At 41.4% G+C, this 19,551-nt stretch overlaps 1 protein-coding gene across 2 annotated transcripts in view; it reads right to left on the bottom strand.

The window, feature by feature from the left end:
- The window catches only part of ACACA (acetyl-CoA carboxylase alpha), a 532,248-nt gene that overhangs the window by 49,178 nt on the left and 463,519 nt on the right, over positions 1-19,551 (bottom strand). The window contains exons 50-52 of one of the 2 annotated variants that reach the window (XM_088455953.1): positions 10,943-11,120; positions 9,675-9,787; positions 8,028-8,070 (exon numbers count right to left, since the gene is read on the bottom strand). In XM_088455953.1, the coding sequence (XP_088312079.1) occupies positions 8,048-8,070; positions 9,675-9,787; positions 10,943-11,120 (314 nt within the window). In that variant the 3' untranslated portion in view covers positions 8,028-8,047. Of the gene's footprint in view, positions 1-8,027; positions 8,071-9,674; positions 9,788-10,942; positions 11,121-19,551 lie in introns of those variants that run through there. The other variant, XM_088455952.1, reaches the window with a different exon arrangement.

Here is a 19,551-nt window from a genome sequence, read left to right as displayed (position 1 = left end):
TATCATGCACAAACATGTCATTGGTCATGTCATTTCTGGTAGTAAGATGGTGATAGATTTATCATGCACAAACATATAATTGGTAATTCCTGGTAGTAAGATGGTGATAGCTTTATCATGCACAAACATGTCATTGGTCATTCCTGGTAGTAAGATGGTGATAGCTTTATCATGCACAAACATGTCATTGGTCATTCCTGGTAGTAAGATGGTGATAGCTTTATCATGCACAAACATGTCATTGGTCATTCCTGGTAGTAAGATGGTGATAGCTTTATCATGCACAAACATGTCATTGGTCATTCCTGGTAGTAAGATGGTGATAGCTTTATCATGCACAAACATTTCATTGGTCATGTCATTCCTGGTAATAAGATGGTGATAGCTTTATCATGCACAAACATGTCATTGGTCATGTCATTCCTGATAGTAAGATGGTGATAGCTTTATCATGCACAAACATATAATTGGTAATTCCTGGTAGTAAGATGGTGATAGCTTTATCATGCACAAACATGTCATTGGTCATTCCTGGTAGTAAGATGGTGATAGCTTTATCATGCACAAACATGTCATTGGTCATTCCTGGTAGTAAGATGGTGATAGCTTTATCATGCACAAACATGTCATTGGTCATGTCATTCCTGATAGTAAGATGGTGATAGCTTTATCATGCACAAACATATAATTGGTCATTCCTGGTAGTAAGATGGTGATAGCTTTATGATGCACAAACATGTCATTGGTCATTCCTGGTAGTAAGATGGTGATAGATTTATCATGCACAAACATGTCATTGGTCATTCCTGGTAGTAAGATGGTGATAGCTTTATCATGCACAAACATGTCATTGGTCATTCCTGGTAGTAAGATGGTGATAGCTTTATCATGCACAAACATGTCATTGGTCATGTCATTCCTGGTAGTAAGATGGTGATAGCTTTATCATGCACAAACATGTCATTGGTCATGTCATTCCTGGTAGTAAGATGGTGATAGCTTTATCATGCACAAACATATCATTGGTCATTCCTGGTTGTAAGATAGTGATAGCTTTATCATGCACAAACAATATTTATAGACAACAGAGGGTTTTTTATTGTGACGCCTATCTCCTCCCTCTCCTTATTCTGTCTTATATAGCCTTCTCTTAATAATCACGTTAATCAATAAAGAACACTGAGAAATAAAAAGAGAGTTTTACAAAAAAAGGGGGGGCTAAAATAAAGGTGTACCATGAAATATTGGACAGTGAATAGTGTTCTCTTCTTTCATCAAGCTACTACAAATTTCATATAGCTAATAGTCTAATCCAATAATTGCTTAAAAAAAAATACACAGTCCATTGTGTAAAGCACACTACAGTCTGGTAATGTAGCATGCAGATAAGACAGTATGGGGAGGAAATTTGCTAAGAAGCGACTTGCCGTGTTTTGCTTTGAACAGTATTGCCATATTACCAGTGCTATTTTTCAGCAGGAACTCATTTGCTGAACCTGTCATTAACTATGACTCAATGTCCTGGGCCAAAATGTATGTTCTATAAGTTTTAAAGTCCCTTTGATTGCCTTATTTGTCTAAATAATATATATATATATATATATATATATATATATATTTATTTATTTAAGGCTGCATCTAAAAATCGGAAATCTCCATAGAGAATTCTGGAGGGGGAGGCAGGGTGTTTAAGGGGCTACACCTCAAAGGCTGTTGGAGGTAAGGAGCTGAACGGGTAGAACTGTCGCTCGGTGCTGCAGGCTAAATTTCAGGGCAAAAACATAAAAAATTAGGATTTGGGAAGAATCTAAAGGTCCAACTGTCACTGTTTTCTGACACTCAATTAGGACCACTTTCCTGCTGTTCTCTATGGGGAATTTTTGGGAAGGCATAACTCAGGGTAGGGGGCGAATTTAGACTTGGGGTTTGTTTTATTAGGTAGCTATTGTTCCAGGGTACGTACTTTTGGGGTTCAGGTAAATTAGAAAGTTACAGTTTTTAAATTATTACCTCAAGAATGTGCCATTGAATAGATAGGAAATTTCAACTTGTTGCACAGCCTCAGTAGGGGCCTCAAGCAGGTGTACTCACTGTTGCTTCACTTGGGTGAAGCAACAGTGAGTACGGCAGCGGCACCCATTTCAGAAATGGCGCCTCAGTGCCATTTAAGAAATTCAAAGATGGCCACTGCGAGCCAGTCATGGCTCGTGACGTCATCGCGCCACCCCCTCGACTGGCTTATATAAACCAGCGCAAGGAGGCAGCATGGCAGTCCGACGGCCGGGAGGGATCAGAGAAGAGCTCCTGAAGAAAGAAGACGCTGGAAGTCCTAGTGGGTGGCGGCAGACGTGCAAAAGTGCTAATTGGTTGCCAGCCCCCAGGCGAAGACGCCGAAGCCCTGACAGGTTGGCGCCCACCAGGCAAATATGCCGAAGCCCTTGCGGGTTGGCACCCGCCAGGCTAAGATGCTAGAAGTCCTAGTGGGCGGCAGCCATGCAAAGGAGCTGACACAGGCTGCCGCCCACTAGGCGAAGATGCCAAAGCTGTGGTGGGTAGGCGTCCGCCAGGCGAAGACACCGAAACCCTGGCAGGTTGGCACCCACCAGGCAAAGACAACAAAGCCCTGGGGTGGCGGCGGCCACGTAAAAGAGCTCAAAGGCCGCCGTCCCCCAGGTGAAGACCTGTAAAATAAAATATTACAATTTTAAAGTGTTTTGTGTTTATTTTAATATTTTTTTTTATAGGTAGACTACAGGTGGCAGTGGGCCCCAAATGCTTAGCATGCTGGTACTTTTGGTTCTCCAAATGCCAGCATTTAGGGGACGCTAGCTGGGATCTGTGGTTCACCTGCAAAGCAAAATAACAATACATTATACACAATCAACCGAGCACTCACCGCCCAGGAGTGCTGGCGATAGCCCCGGGCTGTCAGCCTGGGGTGCCCTGGAGAGGGGGACCCCTTTATTGAGGGGCTCCCCAGGGATCCCTGGCCTGGGCTGACTAGCGGTCAGGGGTGATGCTTTGGCTGGGGGGCCCGGTGAAAGGGATCCCCTGGCTGTGGCATCAGCCCCCCGCTAGAAAAAGTTTGGTGCTGGTTCAGGTATATACTGGGGGACCCTGCGCATTGTTTTTCCCCTGTATTTCCTGATCCAGGACTGTATCAGAGCCCAGTGCTGGTTGCACAAAGTACGAGGGACCCCTATGTCGTTTTTTCCCCCGTATTTGATAACCAGGGCTGGTTCTGACTAGCCCAGTGCTGGTTGTGTTTAAGTGCAGGGGACTCCTATGTTGTTTGTCCCCTGAATTTATGCACAACCAGGACTGGCTGTTAAAAGCCCGGGGCTGGTTGTGTTTCAGGGGAGGGGGTCACTTCACACAATCAACCCAATACCCACCGCCCAGGGGTGCTGGGGATAGCCACGGGCTATCAGCCTAGGCCTAGGGTGCCCAGGAGAGGGGAATCCCTTTATTGAGGGGGTTCCCCAGCTCCCCAGTGATCCCTGGCCTGGGTTGACTAATGGTCAGGGTTAATGTTTCGGCTGGGGGGCCCGTTGGAAGTGCTCCCCTGGCTGTGGCATTAGTCCCCAACTAGAAAAATCCCAGTGCTGGTTGTGCAAAATATGGGGGACCCCTATGTCGTTTGTCCCCCATATTTTGTCAACCAGGGCTGGTTCTGACTAGCCCGGTGCTGGTTGTGCTTAAGTACAGGGGACCCCTATGTCGTTTGTCCTCTGAATTTATGCACAACCTGGACTGGCTGCTAAAAGCCTGGTGCTAGTTGTGTTTTGGGGAGGGGGGCACCTTTTTTATTTTACACATTAAATTAACATAGATGCATAGATGAATCTCACTGCTGCGTCGTGCATCTGTGACTTATTGATTTTATATTCTCAGGTGCATGCGCAGTACCGGTGAGCCCCTTTGCACTGCACTGCTGCTCTGCACCACCGCTGCTGCCATTACCCAACATGCCTACAGCCCACCTCTGCAGCCATCTCTCACTCTGCACCTCCCAAACCACCTCCTGTGTGATGGCCCCGCTTCCACCTGCACTAGTGTACGATTTTCTCCCCTGCAGGTAGCCCGGTTTGCTCCTCCAAACTCTGATAGTTAATACATTTTAAAAAAAGCTATAAAATTCCATAGACAAAATACCTTACGGTTTCACATGTCCCATTAAGGCTTCTTACACATGATCTGAAATTTCACAAAACCTATTGAGTTTCTGCCACTCAAACTTCAAAAAGCAATGAAAATACATCATTAAGACTGACGCCTTAATGAACATGTTCCTTGTGTAATACAGATATGGTATGCCATGACACCATGTGGTTAACTGCAGATTCAGCACTCTCACAGAGTGAGATTGCTGTCACTCACAAAATGGTGGAGCTGCTAATTCACAGAATTGTGTGCTCATTGGAATACACACATGCAGTCAATGCAACTGAGGTCAAAGCAGATCATGAGCTGTGCAGATGGGATAAGAGTATGGTGGATGGGGGGAGAAGACAGAGCGGTGTGGATGGGGCAGACAGAAAGGCGTGGAGTGGGGAAGATTAAGCAGTACAGATGGGGGCGAGCCAAAGTGATGCAGACTGGTGGAAAACAGTGGTGCACATGGGGGGGGAGACAGAGTGTCACGGTTTAAGGGAACAGAGCGACATGAATGAGGGGTACAGAGGGCAGTGCAGATGGGTAAAGGCAGATTGGTGTGGATGAAGATTACAATCTAGCACAATGGGAGAACACACAACATTAGGGATTGGGGAAGACAAATTGGTGCGGATGGGGGGGGGGGAGACAGAGTGCCACTGTTGGGTGGAGGAGGGGGGGCAGAGTTGTGCAGATGGAGGAAGAAAAAGTGGCACAGATGAGAAAAAGACAGAGTGGTGTGGCTGGGAGGAAGGTGGTGGTGCAGATGGAAGGAAACAGAGTGGCACAGATGTAGAAAGACAGAGCGGCGTGGATGGGGAAAGACAGATTGGTGGGGATGAGGGAATAAAGAACTAGCACAGTTAGGAGACCACACAGCTGTAGGGATTAGGGAAGTTATAGCAGCATGGAGGTGAAGATAGTGTACATGCGAAGATAGTGTAATGGCATAGACTATATGAATGTGTATTCTGAATGAGATAGATGTATGGAGTGATAAGATGTTAGAACCCAGTGGGATTGTTGTGGTGAACAAATGGGAAGAATGTGGGCACTAAGTGGGATGTGGAAGCCACATAACTGCTCAGACCTCAGTTGCATAGACTGCATGTGTGTATTCCAATGAGCACACAATTCTGTGAATTAGCATTAAGGCGTCAGCCTAAATGATCGGAATTTCATTGCTTATTTAAGTTTGAGTGGCAAAAATTCAGTAGGTTTTGTGAAATTGCAGATCATGTCTAAGAAGCCTTAATGGGAAATGTAAAACTGTAAGGTTTTTTGTCTATGGAATACATATATATACACTGTATAATATTATATTTGTCTTTCCATAGCTGCACCCACAGTTCCTGAACCTATTTCTCCAGAAAATAGCCCTGTGTATTACAGTTCCAAACATGCCGAGAAGTACATATTGCCTCTTGATTCCATTACCCCTTATGTACACAGTAGAACTCTGCTACCTGGCATACAAAGTGCCCAATCAGATAAATATTATGCAAAGCAGAAGCAGATCTCCAATATGGTGGGTAGTGTATAACATGCAGACCTGCAAATATAGGACCTGATTTAGCAGCGATCACAACGGCGATTACACACAAAATCGTCCAATTGTTGCGTTCTGTGCATGCATCGCTGTGCGCGTACATGAACACTCCACTGCAGACAGGATTGTGGTTGCAGTGACTACCCAGACCCATTGCAGAGTGATTGACAGGAAGTACTGTTTGTAGGTGGTGACAGGGGGGTGGTCGGCGAAACGTAGGCATACCTGTGCGTTTGACCTAGAGATGAGCGGGTTCGGATTTACTCGGATCTCAAAACGGCATTTTATTGGCTATCGGCTATCACGTGTTTTGGATAGCCAATTAAATAAATCCGAACTTGTGGTAAAATGGCGATAAGAACCGAGTAAATCCGAACCCGCACATCTCTAGTTTGAACGCCATTTCAGGGGAGTGCATAAATTAGCCACTGCAAATGCCAAATGCAGCTTCGGCTTGCACTGCGTGCGATGAGGTTAGTCAGACCTTGTGCAAGTGTGTGTGAGGCTGCGATGGTGCTCGAAGTTACCGATGGTTTCGCAGTCTTGCTACGTATTACGGATGTGTGTAAGGTAAAGTAGGCGTCCTTATGCTGTGTATGGCATTGCAATTGCAATCATTAGCATATCTTCGCAGTGAGACTGCGTGCGTAATCGCTATTGTGATCTGTTCTGAATCAGGCCCATAGTGCCTAATCTACAAAGCAGTCCTCCATTCTAGTGGCTGGTATACAATTCAGATATTGTGTATAATGCAGATAAAGGAGGTAGTGCCACCGGTTGCGGTCATTACCATCTGGACTAAAACTCTCATGCAGACGGCAGAGACAGGTTTTTTTTTTTTTTAGAAAATATTAGTAAATATGAATCCTATTTAACTACCCCAGGGTAAAACATTAATTTTATAATTGTTCTTATATGAATGTAGAGAAGAATGTTTAATAGCAGTAGGGGAGAGCTTTCCACTTTCAGGGCTTTGTTTGATTACAGAACTGACATAACAGGCAAGTAGATTGCACAACTCAAGAATAGCTCAATACATACAAACAAGAATCACAACACTACAAAAGAAATCACCATCAGTCTCACATAGCACTCTAAATTTTGGTCCTTAAAACACTTTTGATTTCAAATTAAAATTAGTATTTTTTTTTGCAAAGAGGTTGGAGCCTATGGGTTTTTTTTTGTAAATAAAGCTTGTGGTGACTAGTCTACATCTTCCTGCAAGTATGGCACAGTGACGTGCATCTTAAGAATCAGGGGCGTTTCTAGAGAGGAGGGGGCCTGTGTGCAGTCTCCGTCACGGGCCCCCTCCTCTCCGTCTGGCGGCCGGCAGCGTGGTGTGCAGCCAGCGCCGCACTTATAGACTCTGGGCACTAGAGTGTGTCTAGAGTGTGACCTGCATCGGAAAAATGGCCACATCGGCCATTTTACAGCCTTTTTTTTTACAGCGCAGACACCGGCGCCGACGTGGGACTCCGGAGAGGTAAGTATAATATGGGTGCAGGGTCTGCGGTGCGGGCCCCCCCTGGACCCACACACCCTGCACCCAATACGCCCCTGTTAAGAATCATATAACAAAGCACATAAGTCTAAGTAAAATAATAGCATTTAACACAATATTATGCAGATGTTGATGCAATAAGAGTTAAACATTTTTTACATTAACAAAATAGATTAAATGTTAATAATATCAGGAATAATGTTAAATGTTAGAAACAGTTTTCACAATTCTCAATTATACTGTATATCATAACAATAACCGGCTTATTTAAGGATAGTATCGTTTATGCAACGATATGGGAGGACGTATTGCAATAAAACAAAGCTGACTAGATAACAAGTAGTACAATGTTGTGTCATTTCTAAGGCAATCTACCTCACATGTCAATAGTAATGATATATTATTTTGCCAAGTAACAGCACAGTAGCCTGGCTGTAATATAGAAATCAAATGTAATTTCACGTCAATGGATTAACTCTGTGCAGATTTTTATTTTTTACTATATAAATTGCAAATATTACTAAATGTTGAACATACTCATTCCACGAGAATTTTTTTTCTGTACAAGTAAATTTAGTATATTTAAACGTAAGTACATGAAAAAAATCTCACACTGACTTTCATGAAGATAATCTCCTAGGGTAATAGAGACTGAGGGGTTAAAGGAGGCAGTGAACCCCTGGTTAATGATAGAAATTCAGCAGGCAGTATATGATAAATGGAGCTCTCCCCATTTCTGCTGGAGTCAGCATGAACCACGACCCCACGGCTTGTTTGTGGCAAATGGAGTGCGCAAAATATCAAAGGGCAGTGATCCAGAAGAAGACCAACTTTGACAAATTTTAAATTGGCCAGAAAGAAAAATCTGAAAAAAAAAATGCATTACCCTGTATTCTACAATCTTTCCTCCATTCAACTGTACTGAATAAGTAGCCTAACAATATGAGAAAACAATAGAATTGGTAAGCAATTTTGGATATCGTATAGAAGATATTTCTCTAAGCACAAGGCTCGTTTAATCCTCTCTCCTATCAATCACAAGCAGATGCCTTTATCCTAATTGTTCTAAATCTCTGAATGCCTTTAGAGCCTGAAATATTAGTGAGGAGGACATAGAGACGAATGGTAAAATGTAAGGGAAATGTATAGGTGAGCAAGACAATGATGTAAGAAACGAAGAAGCAATGAGGAAACTGGTTAAATGAATGAAAATAAGCATCAATAGATAGAAAGAGAGAATATGTCAAGAAAGCAAAGCTAGGTATAAAAGGAAGCAAAAAACAGATTATGAAATGGAGATAGGAACCTGATACAAACTATATAGGTAGATGATAAATTAAGCCATCTACAAATCTGTTATTCAAGGCAAAATATAGATTTTTTTTTAAAAAATGTTAAGATTGTTTTTTTGCTACTGTATGAACTTGCTGGTTATAATCACAGATGGGGCGGACATATCAATTTGGCCAATTCTGCTCCAGATATTGCCTTACATAATGCTACATAAGCATGGCTGGTATCCTTAACTATTCTTGGCACTGGCCAGCTGTAAAATAAAGTCCCCGTGCAGTTACCACAACAACATGTACAGCTACTAGTTCTTTTTAAGTGAGTTGCTATTGGCAGTCAAGGCTCAACAAAAGAGAATTGTGACTGGGTCCCTTCTAATCCATGAGAAGGGAATATATATTTTGCTTATTAGGAACACCATTGCACTTTATTATATATAAAAATAAAAACAACAAGTGGAGTCCACAGCAGTGACCCAGGGAAGACCTGGCAGCGGAGGAAAAGACGGAAGTAGAGGTTATCTCAGCAGCTCTTACAGTGGATCTCAGTGGCTACAACTGTAGACACTGCAGAGCTGTATCTCAGGGTCTCACTACCAACCTCCTGGAGTGGAAGTCGGTTTGGAGGTGGCGCTAGTTCACGGACACAAAGTCCTGAAAGTGAGTTTGGGTGAGAGTATTAAAGATTAGGCAACTGATGCATAGTTGTTTGCAAATGTGTGCCAAATCATAGGCTTAATAAGAGATTATAATATAAAGCTGCACTTGTGTGCATTTGGAAAGTTGCAACTATCATAAGATGAGTGCGGGTCAGCAACAAGTAGCTTCTGCACCTTGTTTACAACAGGCAATGTGATGTACACATATGTCCCACTTGCTCCCCATGTTCTTAACCACTCATTTTATTTAATAATGGGAATCAATTAAACTGCTAAAACCCCTGCCGCATCCTGACCTAGGGAGCAACCATTGCGACCATCAGTTGCGATGGTGCTTGCTAGTGCAGCAAGGAGGTGACTGATACCTCCTTCTGCATTTGCATTAAGATGGATGCTTGTGTGCGGCTCTGCAATTTCCTCCATCTCTGAATAGAGAGCAAACAATGGGTGGTGAAGCAGTCTAAAACGTTATTACTAGGACTTATTAATTCTACTGCCTATATCTAGAAAGAAACACCCACCTAATCTCTCTGCCAGGTGAATGTAAACAGGATCCACTCTCCGCATCGTCTTTACCAAGTCCTTTCTCCTGAATTTTATTTCCACAGTCCCCTCTGCTTCTAAAACACCTCCCCTGCAAAATAAAGAGGTGATTACAAACTAATAATACAATAGCTTGACAGTATTGCATGAAATAGTCTCATTAAAATATAAATGCTATATACAATTAGGTATAATATTAATTGCATTAAAACAAAATTGTGTTAGATTTGTTTTATTATGACCTTTTAGACCAGTCTTACAGAATAGCTTACAAATTGTTGTAATGCTTGTTTGGGGATGTATTCATCAATTTTGTTTTTTTACTAAAATAATGTGAAAATGGGTGTTTTCACATCCTTTTCACATTATTTTAGTATCACTTAAAAGTATCAATGGACTTTTGGAGCAGTTATTGTAAAAAACAAATCCAAGGTCTTAAATTTGCATTCTTTTAGTAAGCAGATCACATTTCCCATACTTGTAATGGGAAATGCGATCTGTTTCAGCTTTATTAAAATAAATGTTAAAAAAAATACCTTGAGGGAGCCTTGCAATAATAACGCTATCTGGAGATGGCGTTATGCAGGGTTCCGCCCCTTCCTTCCCTTCCTGGCTACTAACAAGGACAGCAGAACCCACAGTAGGCTCCTGTGATCAGCCTGTGTGTCTGATAGATCATAGGCTGATCACAGTAAAAAAGAAAACACTTATCTCCATTCAGGTGATCAGTGACTCGGTCATCGGATTGCTGTGCCCTGGTCATCTGGTCGTAGAACTGAGATGCTGTGAAGTACCGGTGGCATCCAGAGATTACTGCAGTGATCAGATGACTTGGGTCATGCACAGCCATAAGATGAGTGGATCACCGAGGAGCTCACCAGACTACTGACCACCTGAACGAAGGTAAGTGTAAGCTGAAAGGGGAGCTGGTAGCGCATGCTCGGGCACAGTCTCAGGATATGTTTTGCAAAATATACCCTGGACGTGTGGGGAGAGGATTCTCATGGACAGAGCATTCTTGCAAACTCTGTTCAAGCATGCGATATTTGATGCACACTTGCAATCATATACCTTACAGTAGGCTAGTAGTAGCCATTATGAACAAACTGTGCAACAATTATACTTTCCTTATTAATAAATGGGAGATGACTTAGACCAAGAGCCAAGAATTCGCAGAGGAACAAATTTTGATATAAATCAATTACTTTTGCAAATGCTACAACTCCAGGGAATATATGTATGTTACCTGCTCTCTTTGTCAGCATACATCTCCATGTGTCTTGGATTGATTGTAGAATCTATTACTACCCATGATCCTCCTCTCAATTCAGCTTGAGGTGGTATATACACCAACACAGGCTGCTGGTATTCACGTAAGCCATCCACAATGTATGCTCCAAATTTCAGTACCTGATCATACATGTCTGTAGGCATACAAAGTCACATATTTCATTACTGGTGTCATACGTAGAAGAGTACAAACTACATGCAAAAAAAAGTACAATTAAAAAAACAAAAAACATTTTGCAAATACAATGCCAGAAGATCCATTTCACTGCAGCAGTGTTCAGTGTGATACTGATTTTAGCTGCATGCAATCAATGGACTATTTGCAACAATTTCAGAGACAAACAACAAAAACAATTATCAATCCTTCACTAAGATATCATACTGCACTAGTAATGCTGGGCATACACTATACAATTATCTGTCAGATGTCTGTCCCGTCTGGCTGGTTGGAATGAAAACCTGGTAATGTATGGTAACAAATGACATACATCATTTGCTCACAAACACTGGAAAACAGACAAAAATGGTAGTTCAGACAAATTTATTTAAAACACACGAATTTAACCAATTTGAACAATTGTTTTTTATCCGTTTTCCAGTGTTTAAGACCATATGATTGACTGTCATTTGCTCCCATACATTACCAGGTTTTCAATCCAACCAGCCAGATTGGACAGATATCTGACAGATAATTGTATAGTGTATGCCCAGCATAAGTATAGTAAAAGATAAAGGTAAAGTTGAGCAATACATAAATATCATCCTTACCGGGAATGTATGTAACCAGTTTATGCAGGTGTTTATGTACATTGATAGCAAAGTGAAAGAGAAAACTGACAAACATATGGCCTCAGATTTCATTAACACAGTTTTCTACTAGATGTTATTATTATTTTAGTGCAAGGTAATGTGAGAGAACCATTGCACTGCTTGTGCTAGCCCAAAATAGTACCATAAACCTCTGAATATTAGTGACCGTCAATACAGCCAATGGGAGTGTTTAGCAATTCTGAAGTGCTGGAGTGCCTCCCTGCCAGTGGCGGCTCTAGAGGTGGGGCTGCAGTGCAGTCCAAAACTCAAACAGGGGAACCACACAAACTGCCATTTCAAATGCTGCCAAACATAGATGGCTGGGACTCACTGTCAGTTGGTGTGGCTCGCTATTATAGTAGGGAGCCACACCAATAGTAGTATAAATACATACAGTATCCAATTTCAGTAATGGCAGTGACAATAACCAATGAAGTAAGCAAATCAGAATAGGTTGAGGCAGGGAAAGGGAGAAGGTGGGTTGCCACACAGTGAATTGGAGTGGAAAGTAGGCTATTAGAGGTGGAATGGGTATCTTAGAAGAAAAGACAGAGGACTTGGAAGAGAAGTGTAGAGTTGGGTACATATCTGGCCGACCCACTGGGCCGTATTATTTATAAGGCTGACTAGGCTGAACCCTAGGGGCCCCGCAGGGAGAAGCTGTTAAGCTGAGGTTTGTTTTGAGACAATGGACCAATAGCGCACTAGTGTGAGGGCTGAAACACCTCCATGAGAGGACATGTGACCACCGCCATCACAGCTGTTGTCCCGCCGCTACCTGGAGCAAGTTCTCTCTCCTCCAGACCTCAGCATACACAGGGACAGGAAATTCCACAGGACTTGCGGGGATTCTGGCCGCCCACTAGAGAATCATCACTGCGTGCAGATCAAGGGTACCCAAACAAATAAAAATGGAATTGTTTCACCTCCTATTTTCTTTTCTTTGATTTTTCCACTTTAATACCCCCACATAAATTACTAAGATAATTAACTGCTTCTTTATTGCAGTGAAACAAATTATCTGTTATATTAAAACAATTGTCCATAAATTATATACTTCAAATTATTACTATATTGAACAATTATTATTACACATGGACCCATCTGCATATAACAAATTTAGTACGCGTATCTCTTGTTTGTGGCTGATGCAACAATACACAGTGATGATGAGGACTATCAGTAGCACCATCTAGTTGCTTTTGATTGGCTGATTGATTATTGACCCCTCCAGCTGATAGTACTTCATTCTGTAATTTTGCGGCTCTTTTATGGAAGTCATGGTCTTCCATCCACACTACTTGTCATTTCCATTAAGGAAACTGCAGATAGGTAACTTCTCATTTAATTTTTAAAGGAGTAAAAACAGAGGTTTTTATTTACCGTATATACTCGAGTATAAGTCGACCCGAATATAAGCCGAGGTACCTACTTTTACCACAAAAAACTGGGAAAACTTATTGACTCGAGTATAAGCCTAGGGTGGGAAATGCAGCAGCTGGTAGTGCCCCCAGTAGTAATCCTCCCTGGTAGTGCCCCCAGAAGTAATTCCCCCATATAATGCCCCCAATTGTAAAACAGGAGAAGACGCGGATAGGCAAATGTTCCCCAAAGCGAAACTAACCAAAAGGACATTTTTTAGGGGGAAATCAGTCTGTACCCCATAAAAAGCTTCAATGACCCTGGGAATCAATATAGAATAGTAGTAGTAGCCCTAATAAAAGTATTTAGTGAACTTATTTTGAGGCAAATAGCTGTTATATGCATATTTGCATATGTGTGGAAAAATGATAGAAAGCAATGTTTTACTAGTAAAGTTTGATGTCTCTAAAATGAAGATTTAAAAAAAATCTCAAAAATACACCTGCTGCAGCCTCGTACAATCTCAAACACCTGTCCCAAACATATAGCCCCCAAAGTACTAGGCCCACCACTTTTTATCCCTTTTCCAACACTTTTTTTGCCCCAAAAATTACATGTCTTTTTTGGGGTGAATTAAGTTATTTTTTTGGCCCACTTAGTCATTAGGGGGGTATCCAAAGGGTTCTCAACCAAGTCCCCACACATTTGTACCCCAAAATATGGATTTTGTACTTTTTTTTTTTTCTGCCTTTTGCTGGAGAAACTTTTTTGACTGTTTTTGCCTATGGAGTAGGCGAAAACTCCGGGGAATTGAACCTGGAGAACATGGCGAAAAGTGCAAATCGGAGAAAACTTTTCTCCAAACTGCACTTTTCGTGGCTAATTGAATGCGGCCCATAATAATTTGTCTTGTGAATATTAGACTTCATTACATTATTATATTATGTATAAATAGGGTAATGTGACTTTAAATGTATTAACAACACTGTCAAGACACATTTATGATTTTGTTTGATGCAAGTTTACACACTTGTGATGCCTGACAGAAGATTGGAACTAGGCACTTCGTGATTCACTTCTGACTCGACATATGACTATAAACAAACTTACTACACATGCTCCTTTTACTGTATGTTTGGAGCTCAAATGTGTCTACTAATAAATAAGCACTATCTGTATCTTTCTGGTTCACGTAGAACCAGTTACCACACAGGAAGCAGATATTTGGGAGGCAAATAGCAGCTGCTTTGAATGTGCGCTGCTCACTGATATTACGGATTTAGTCTATAGTCAATCAATGAACTCAAACAGCCAATTAGAGTGCATTGTATAATATTAAACACAGCTCCTATAAAAAGTGGGTTGCAGTGGTGGTGAGGGCAAATGACAACAAAGGACTTGGGATTGGAATGAGATTGTATTGCGTCACATAACTACATCCAGTTGGGGATTGTATAGAGGATTTTTTGAGCATGCAATGGAAACCAAATCGATGCAGGGGATGTATGTAACCAATTTATGTAGGTGTTGAAGTACATTTATAGGAAAGTCGATATAAGGTGCATTAGGACATCTAGTTATATTCGTATATGCTAAATAATAGACCTAAAACAGCAGAAATCATTATGATTCATCTAATATTTAGCCACAATAAAATACATTAAAGTAGTATTAGCTTTAGTAAAACATGCTACGAAAAATACAATACAATGAATAAATACTGCATCTTAAAATGTATTTAATAGTATCGATGCTCTAGCTAAGGACACTATTTTGCAGATGAGAGCTCATCTGAAGTAGAAATCTAGCACGAAAATCAGGCCAGATTAACATAAGAGCGGATGAAGCCCCAGGCCCCTTCACAAATAGGACCAAGATAACATCAAACAGTTTTAAGACGAGAGGAAATAAGGTTATACCTCCTCAACAGGGTAAAAAAGCAATGCAAAATGGTCCTTTATCTTTAAAAATGTATATATTGATTTCTGATGAAGGAAATTATTATTTGTTTATAGGGAAAAGGGTATAATCAATGTGTGTGCAAGTCAGTATACATTACTCATGTACTACTTAAAAAGCAGCCAATTTTCATTGTTTTATCTCAGAAAGCGGAGAGTACTTATACATGCTAATAAATAATATGCAAAGACATGCAATTTTCTGTGCAGAAACAGTTATGCTATTTTTTATGTATTATTTGTATTAAAATAAAGTGAACATTAATCTTACCTATAAATGTGGCATTACTTCTGCTAAAAATCTGTATTTACCCATAATAAATATAGAGCAGCTAGAATCACATGTTCTTTTATACTAATTCACCTTAACCTAACTGCCTAAAATAATAAAATATATAAATAAAATATATTCATTATTAATCAGGCCTTTTTCAAACAGAGTCCTTGCATCAGAAATCAACTGTTATTTAAAGAAAGCCCCAATGCTTTTACTTCTAATAAAAGGTTTGAGGTATTTACTGTGCAAGTACAATATCTTCTCAGCTACATATAAAGCATGGTGAAAAACTACTGCCACAGCTAACAGTTCTCAAACTTCCTGAAACAATAACACAATTACCGTATATACTCAAGTATAAGCCGAGTTTTTCAGCACATTTTTTGTGCTGAAAAAGCACCCCCTCGGCTTATACTTGAGTTATGCCCGCATGGTACGCAGCTGAGTAGCGTACCATGCGGGCCGCGGTGCAGACTGTGTGTCTGTGACACAGCTGCACCGCATGTGAAGTGCTGACCGGATGGAGTTCGGTCAGCACTACACAGCGCCAAACACACAGCCGCCGGAGTCGGCAGCTGTGTGTTTGTTGTAATCAGCAGCCGATGAGAGTCTGTCAGACTCTCATCGGCTGCTGCTGCTCCCACTGCGGGAGCCGGAAGATGGGTAATGGGAGAGACATCGTCATGACGACGTCTCTCCCATAATGCAAAGCGGCCGGAGGAGCCAGTAGCAGCGCCGGGACCAGGAGCGGGGTTTCAGGTAAGTGTTTTTTTTATTTTTATTACATCTCTCTCTACTGGGAGGGCTACTACTGGGGGCAGTACTGGGGGGGGTAACTACTGGGGGCACTACCAGGGGGGATTAATACTGGGGGCACTACCAGGGGGGGATATTGCTACTGGGGGTACTACCAGGTGGGGGGGTATTACTACTGGGGGCACTACCAGGGGGGTATTACTACTGGGAGCACTACCAGCGGGGGAATGTTACTACTGGGGCACTACCAGGGGGGTATTACTACTGGGAGCACTACCAGAGGGGGAATATTACTACTGGGGCAGTACCAGGGGGGGATTACTACTGGGGGCACTACCAGGGGGGGATATTGCTACTGGGGGCACTACCAGGGAGGGATATTACTACTAGGGGCACTACCAGGGGGTGTATTACTACTGGGGGCACTGCCAGAGGGGGAATATTACTACTGGGGGCACTACCAGGGGGGTATTACTACCAGTAGCTGCTGCATTTCCCACCCTAGGCTTATACTCGAGTCAATAAGTTTTCCCAGTTTTTTGTGGTAAAATTAGGTACCTCGGCTTATATTCGAGTATATACGGTATATCAAATAGAAGCCTCGACATTACAGACACATATGCATGTTCACATTTGCCTGTCCTTATTTCAACCTCTAACAGTCATATTTTTAAATACAGGCACATTTCATTTTATTAAGTAAAGCTACATTAATTATCATAGTTAAATTAAGATAAATGATACCTTATTATTATGAATGTCGACATGACTGCCTGTCGACATTCATAATGTTGAAATGATCAACATGGGCATGTCAATATTTAGACCATGTTGTCATTCTGGTGTTGACATTCTGAATGACGACATAATGACTGCATACATATTTTTATCATTATTTGTTTTCTGATGTAAAATATAAATTTTGCAAGTCATCATGGAAGCTTTACACAAAAATGTGGGATTTAGGGATTTAAACTTTTTATTAACACTTTGTCTTTTTTATATATATATATGGACAACAGCAGCACAGTGCAGCACTGCACTACACTACACTACATAGCCCAGCCAGCCCTAACTCCCACCCTTCCTCTTCACTGTCCACAGCCGAGTGAAAAAATGGCGCCGACGCGGGTACCTTATATAGGATCCAAAACCCGCGAGACCCGGAAGGCGGGATGATGACGTTTTGCCTCGATTTCAGATCCGAGTCAGGAGGGAAAAGTCGAGCCTGACTCGGATCGGGGGGGGGCTCGGATTTCAGAGATCCGAACCCGCTCACCCCTTATATTTCTGACTTTGTTTATGCGGTTAATTTTTATTAACCTTTTGTGATCATAGCTTTCTCATGCACCCCATGTGCAAACTCGTTTATATTAACATGTGTCAGCTGTCTCTTTGGTACTGTGATAGAAGCTATGTCAGGTGACTGCCTTACCTTTAAAAGCCATTAGCTGGCAGGTGAGCTTTAAACCAGGTAACATTTTTTCAGTCTAAACTATGTGATAGCAGCTAGCAGGTTTCCATCAGTGTGACGGATAGTGTAGGACCTGCAGAAAGTGAGGTCCCGTGATGTGGGCTGCGGGCTTAAATGCATTGATCAATCCATGAACTAAATCCCCATTATTTATTTACTTATTTATACATCATTGTGAGTGTTTAAACATGGTGAGTGCTGGGTTTTCTGTTTTTATTTATTTAAGCAATGTGGTCACAGGCCACTTGCACCCCAGTCCTGGGAATGGCGAGTGCAGGTCTGCACCCCAAATCTAGGAGTGGCGAGTGCAGTGGATTTCTGACTTTGTTTATGCGGTTAATTTTTATTAACCTTTTGTGATCATAGCTTTCTCATGCACCCCATGTGCAAACTCGTTTATATTAACCTGTGTCAGCTGTCTTTTTGGTAGTGTGATAGAAGCTATGTCAGGTGACTGCCTTACCTTTAAAAGCCATTAGCTGGCAGGTGAGCTTTAAACCAGGTAACATTTTTTCAGTCTAAACTATGTGATAGCAGCTAACAGGTTTCCATCAGTGTGACGGATAGTGTAGGACCTGCAGAAAGTGGGGTCCCGTGATGTGGGCTGCGGGCTAAAATGCATTGATCAATCCATGAACTAAATCCCCATTATTTATTTACTTATTTATACATCATTGTGAGTGTTACTTTAAACATGGTGAGTGCTGGGTTTTCTGTTTTTATACACACACACACACACAATATATATATACATACACATATATATATATATATATATATATATATATATATATATATATATAGATAGAACTTGCAGACCAGATATTTCATGAGAAAATAAATAGCCAAACATATCACCATAACTTTACTAACCCAGTTAATGTTAAGTTTTTCTTTGTTCCTAAATTACTTTTAGCCTGGATGCACGAGCCATCTATTCAAACCAAGGGTGGGGAACCTTTTTTCTGCCGAGGGCCATTTTGATATATGTAACATTATTCGCGGGCCTGGTGCAGGCCATGCCCCCCGTGTGATGTCACACAGTGGCGGGGCCACAATCACCGGTGATTACAGCAAAGCCTGTTAGGGCAGTGGTGTGACTGTCAGAAGCGTCCTAAGGATGCTCCATGCGGCCCTGCTGCATAGATTTTGGCTGCAGGGTGCCATTCTAGGCACCCTGCTAGAAAATGAGGTTAGCATAAAAAAGCTCAGAGGGCCAGACCAAATGATTTCAGGGGCCTTATACGGTCCCTGGGCCTGAGGTTCCCCATCTCTGATTTAAACATATAAAACATTGGTGTATCATAACACTGTTTTTGCAAACTGACAGCTTTGAGCTTCTGCAAAAGTCCTCTCTTCCCCTATATCGTATTTTCTGAGCTTATTATCTTTGATTGTCTGAACTTCTGAATAATATTCTGGTTAACTAAAACTTTTCTGACAAACAAGAAAAAAGTAATTCTCCAGTTGTATGGTGTTTACATTTTTTAGATTTAGTTCCATAACAAAAACAGTTTTCAAAAAGTACTAATTAAATTTCATGTTGAAAAGAGGTTTAACATGTACAATCCTTGCTAATGGATCAAGACCTCAAAATAATTATGTCATAAAATATGAGAAACTGTAATAGAAGAGCTATACCTATCAAAAGTTTTAGAACACCCCATTTTTTCCAGTTATTATTGAAATGTACACAATGTAATGTCTTCATATACTCTGAAATGAAAGCATAGAACAATAAAACAACTGGATGTAAAAAAAGAAATCAGAATAATTGTAATAAAATTGTATCTAAATTTTTGACTCAGGTGGTAGATATTACTGCCGAAAATACTTATGGAATTCTTTTAACAATGGAAATCAAGTATAGTTATGGAAGTGTTGTAGTAGTTCCAGTGGTGCAGTTAGACCTTTGGGGGCCCCATAGC

This window comes from Taudactylus pleione, unplaced genomic scaffold, assembly GCF_031769625.1.
Source record: "Taudactylus pleione unplaced genomic scaffold, aTauple2 ptg000682l, whole genome shotgun sequence".
Classification (NCBI taxonomy): Eukaryota; Metazoa; Chordata; class Amphibia; order Anura; family Myobatrachidae; genus Taudactylus; species Taudactylus pleione.
This window is presented reverse-complemented; position numbering and strand designations above follow the sequence as displayed.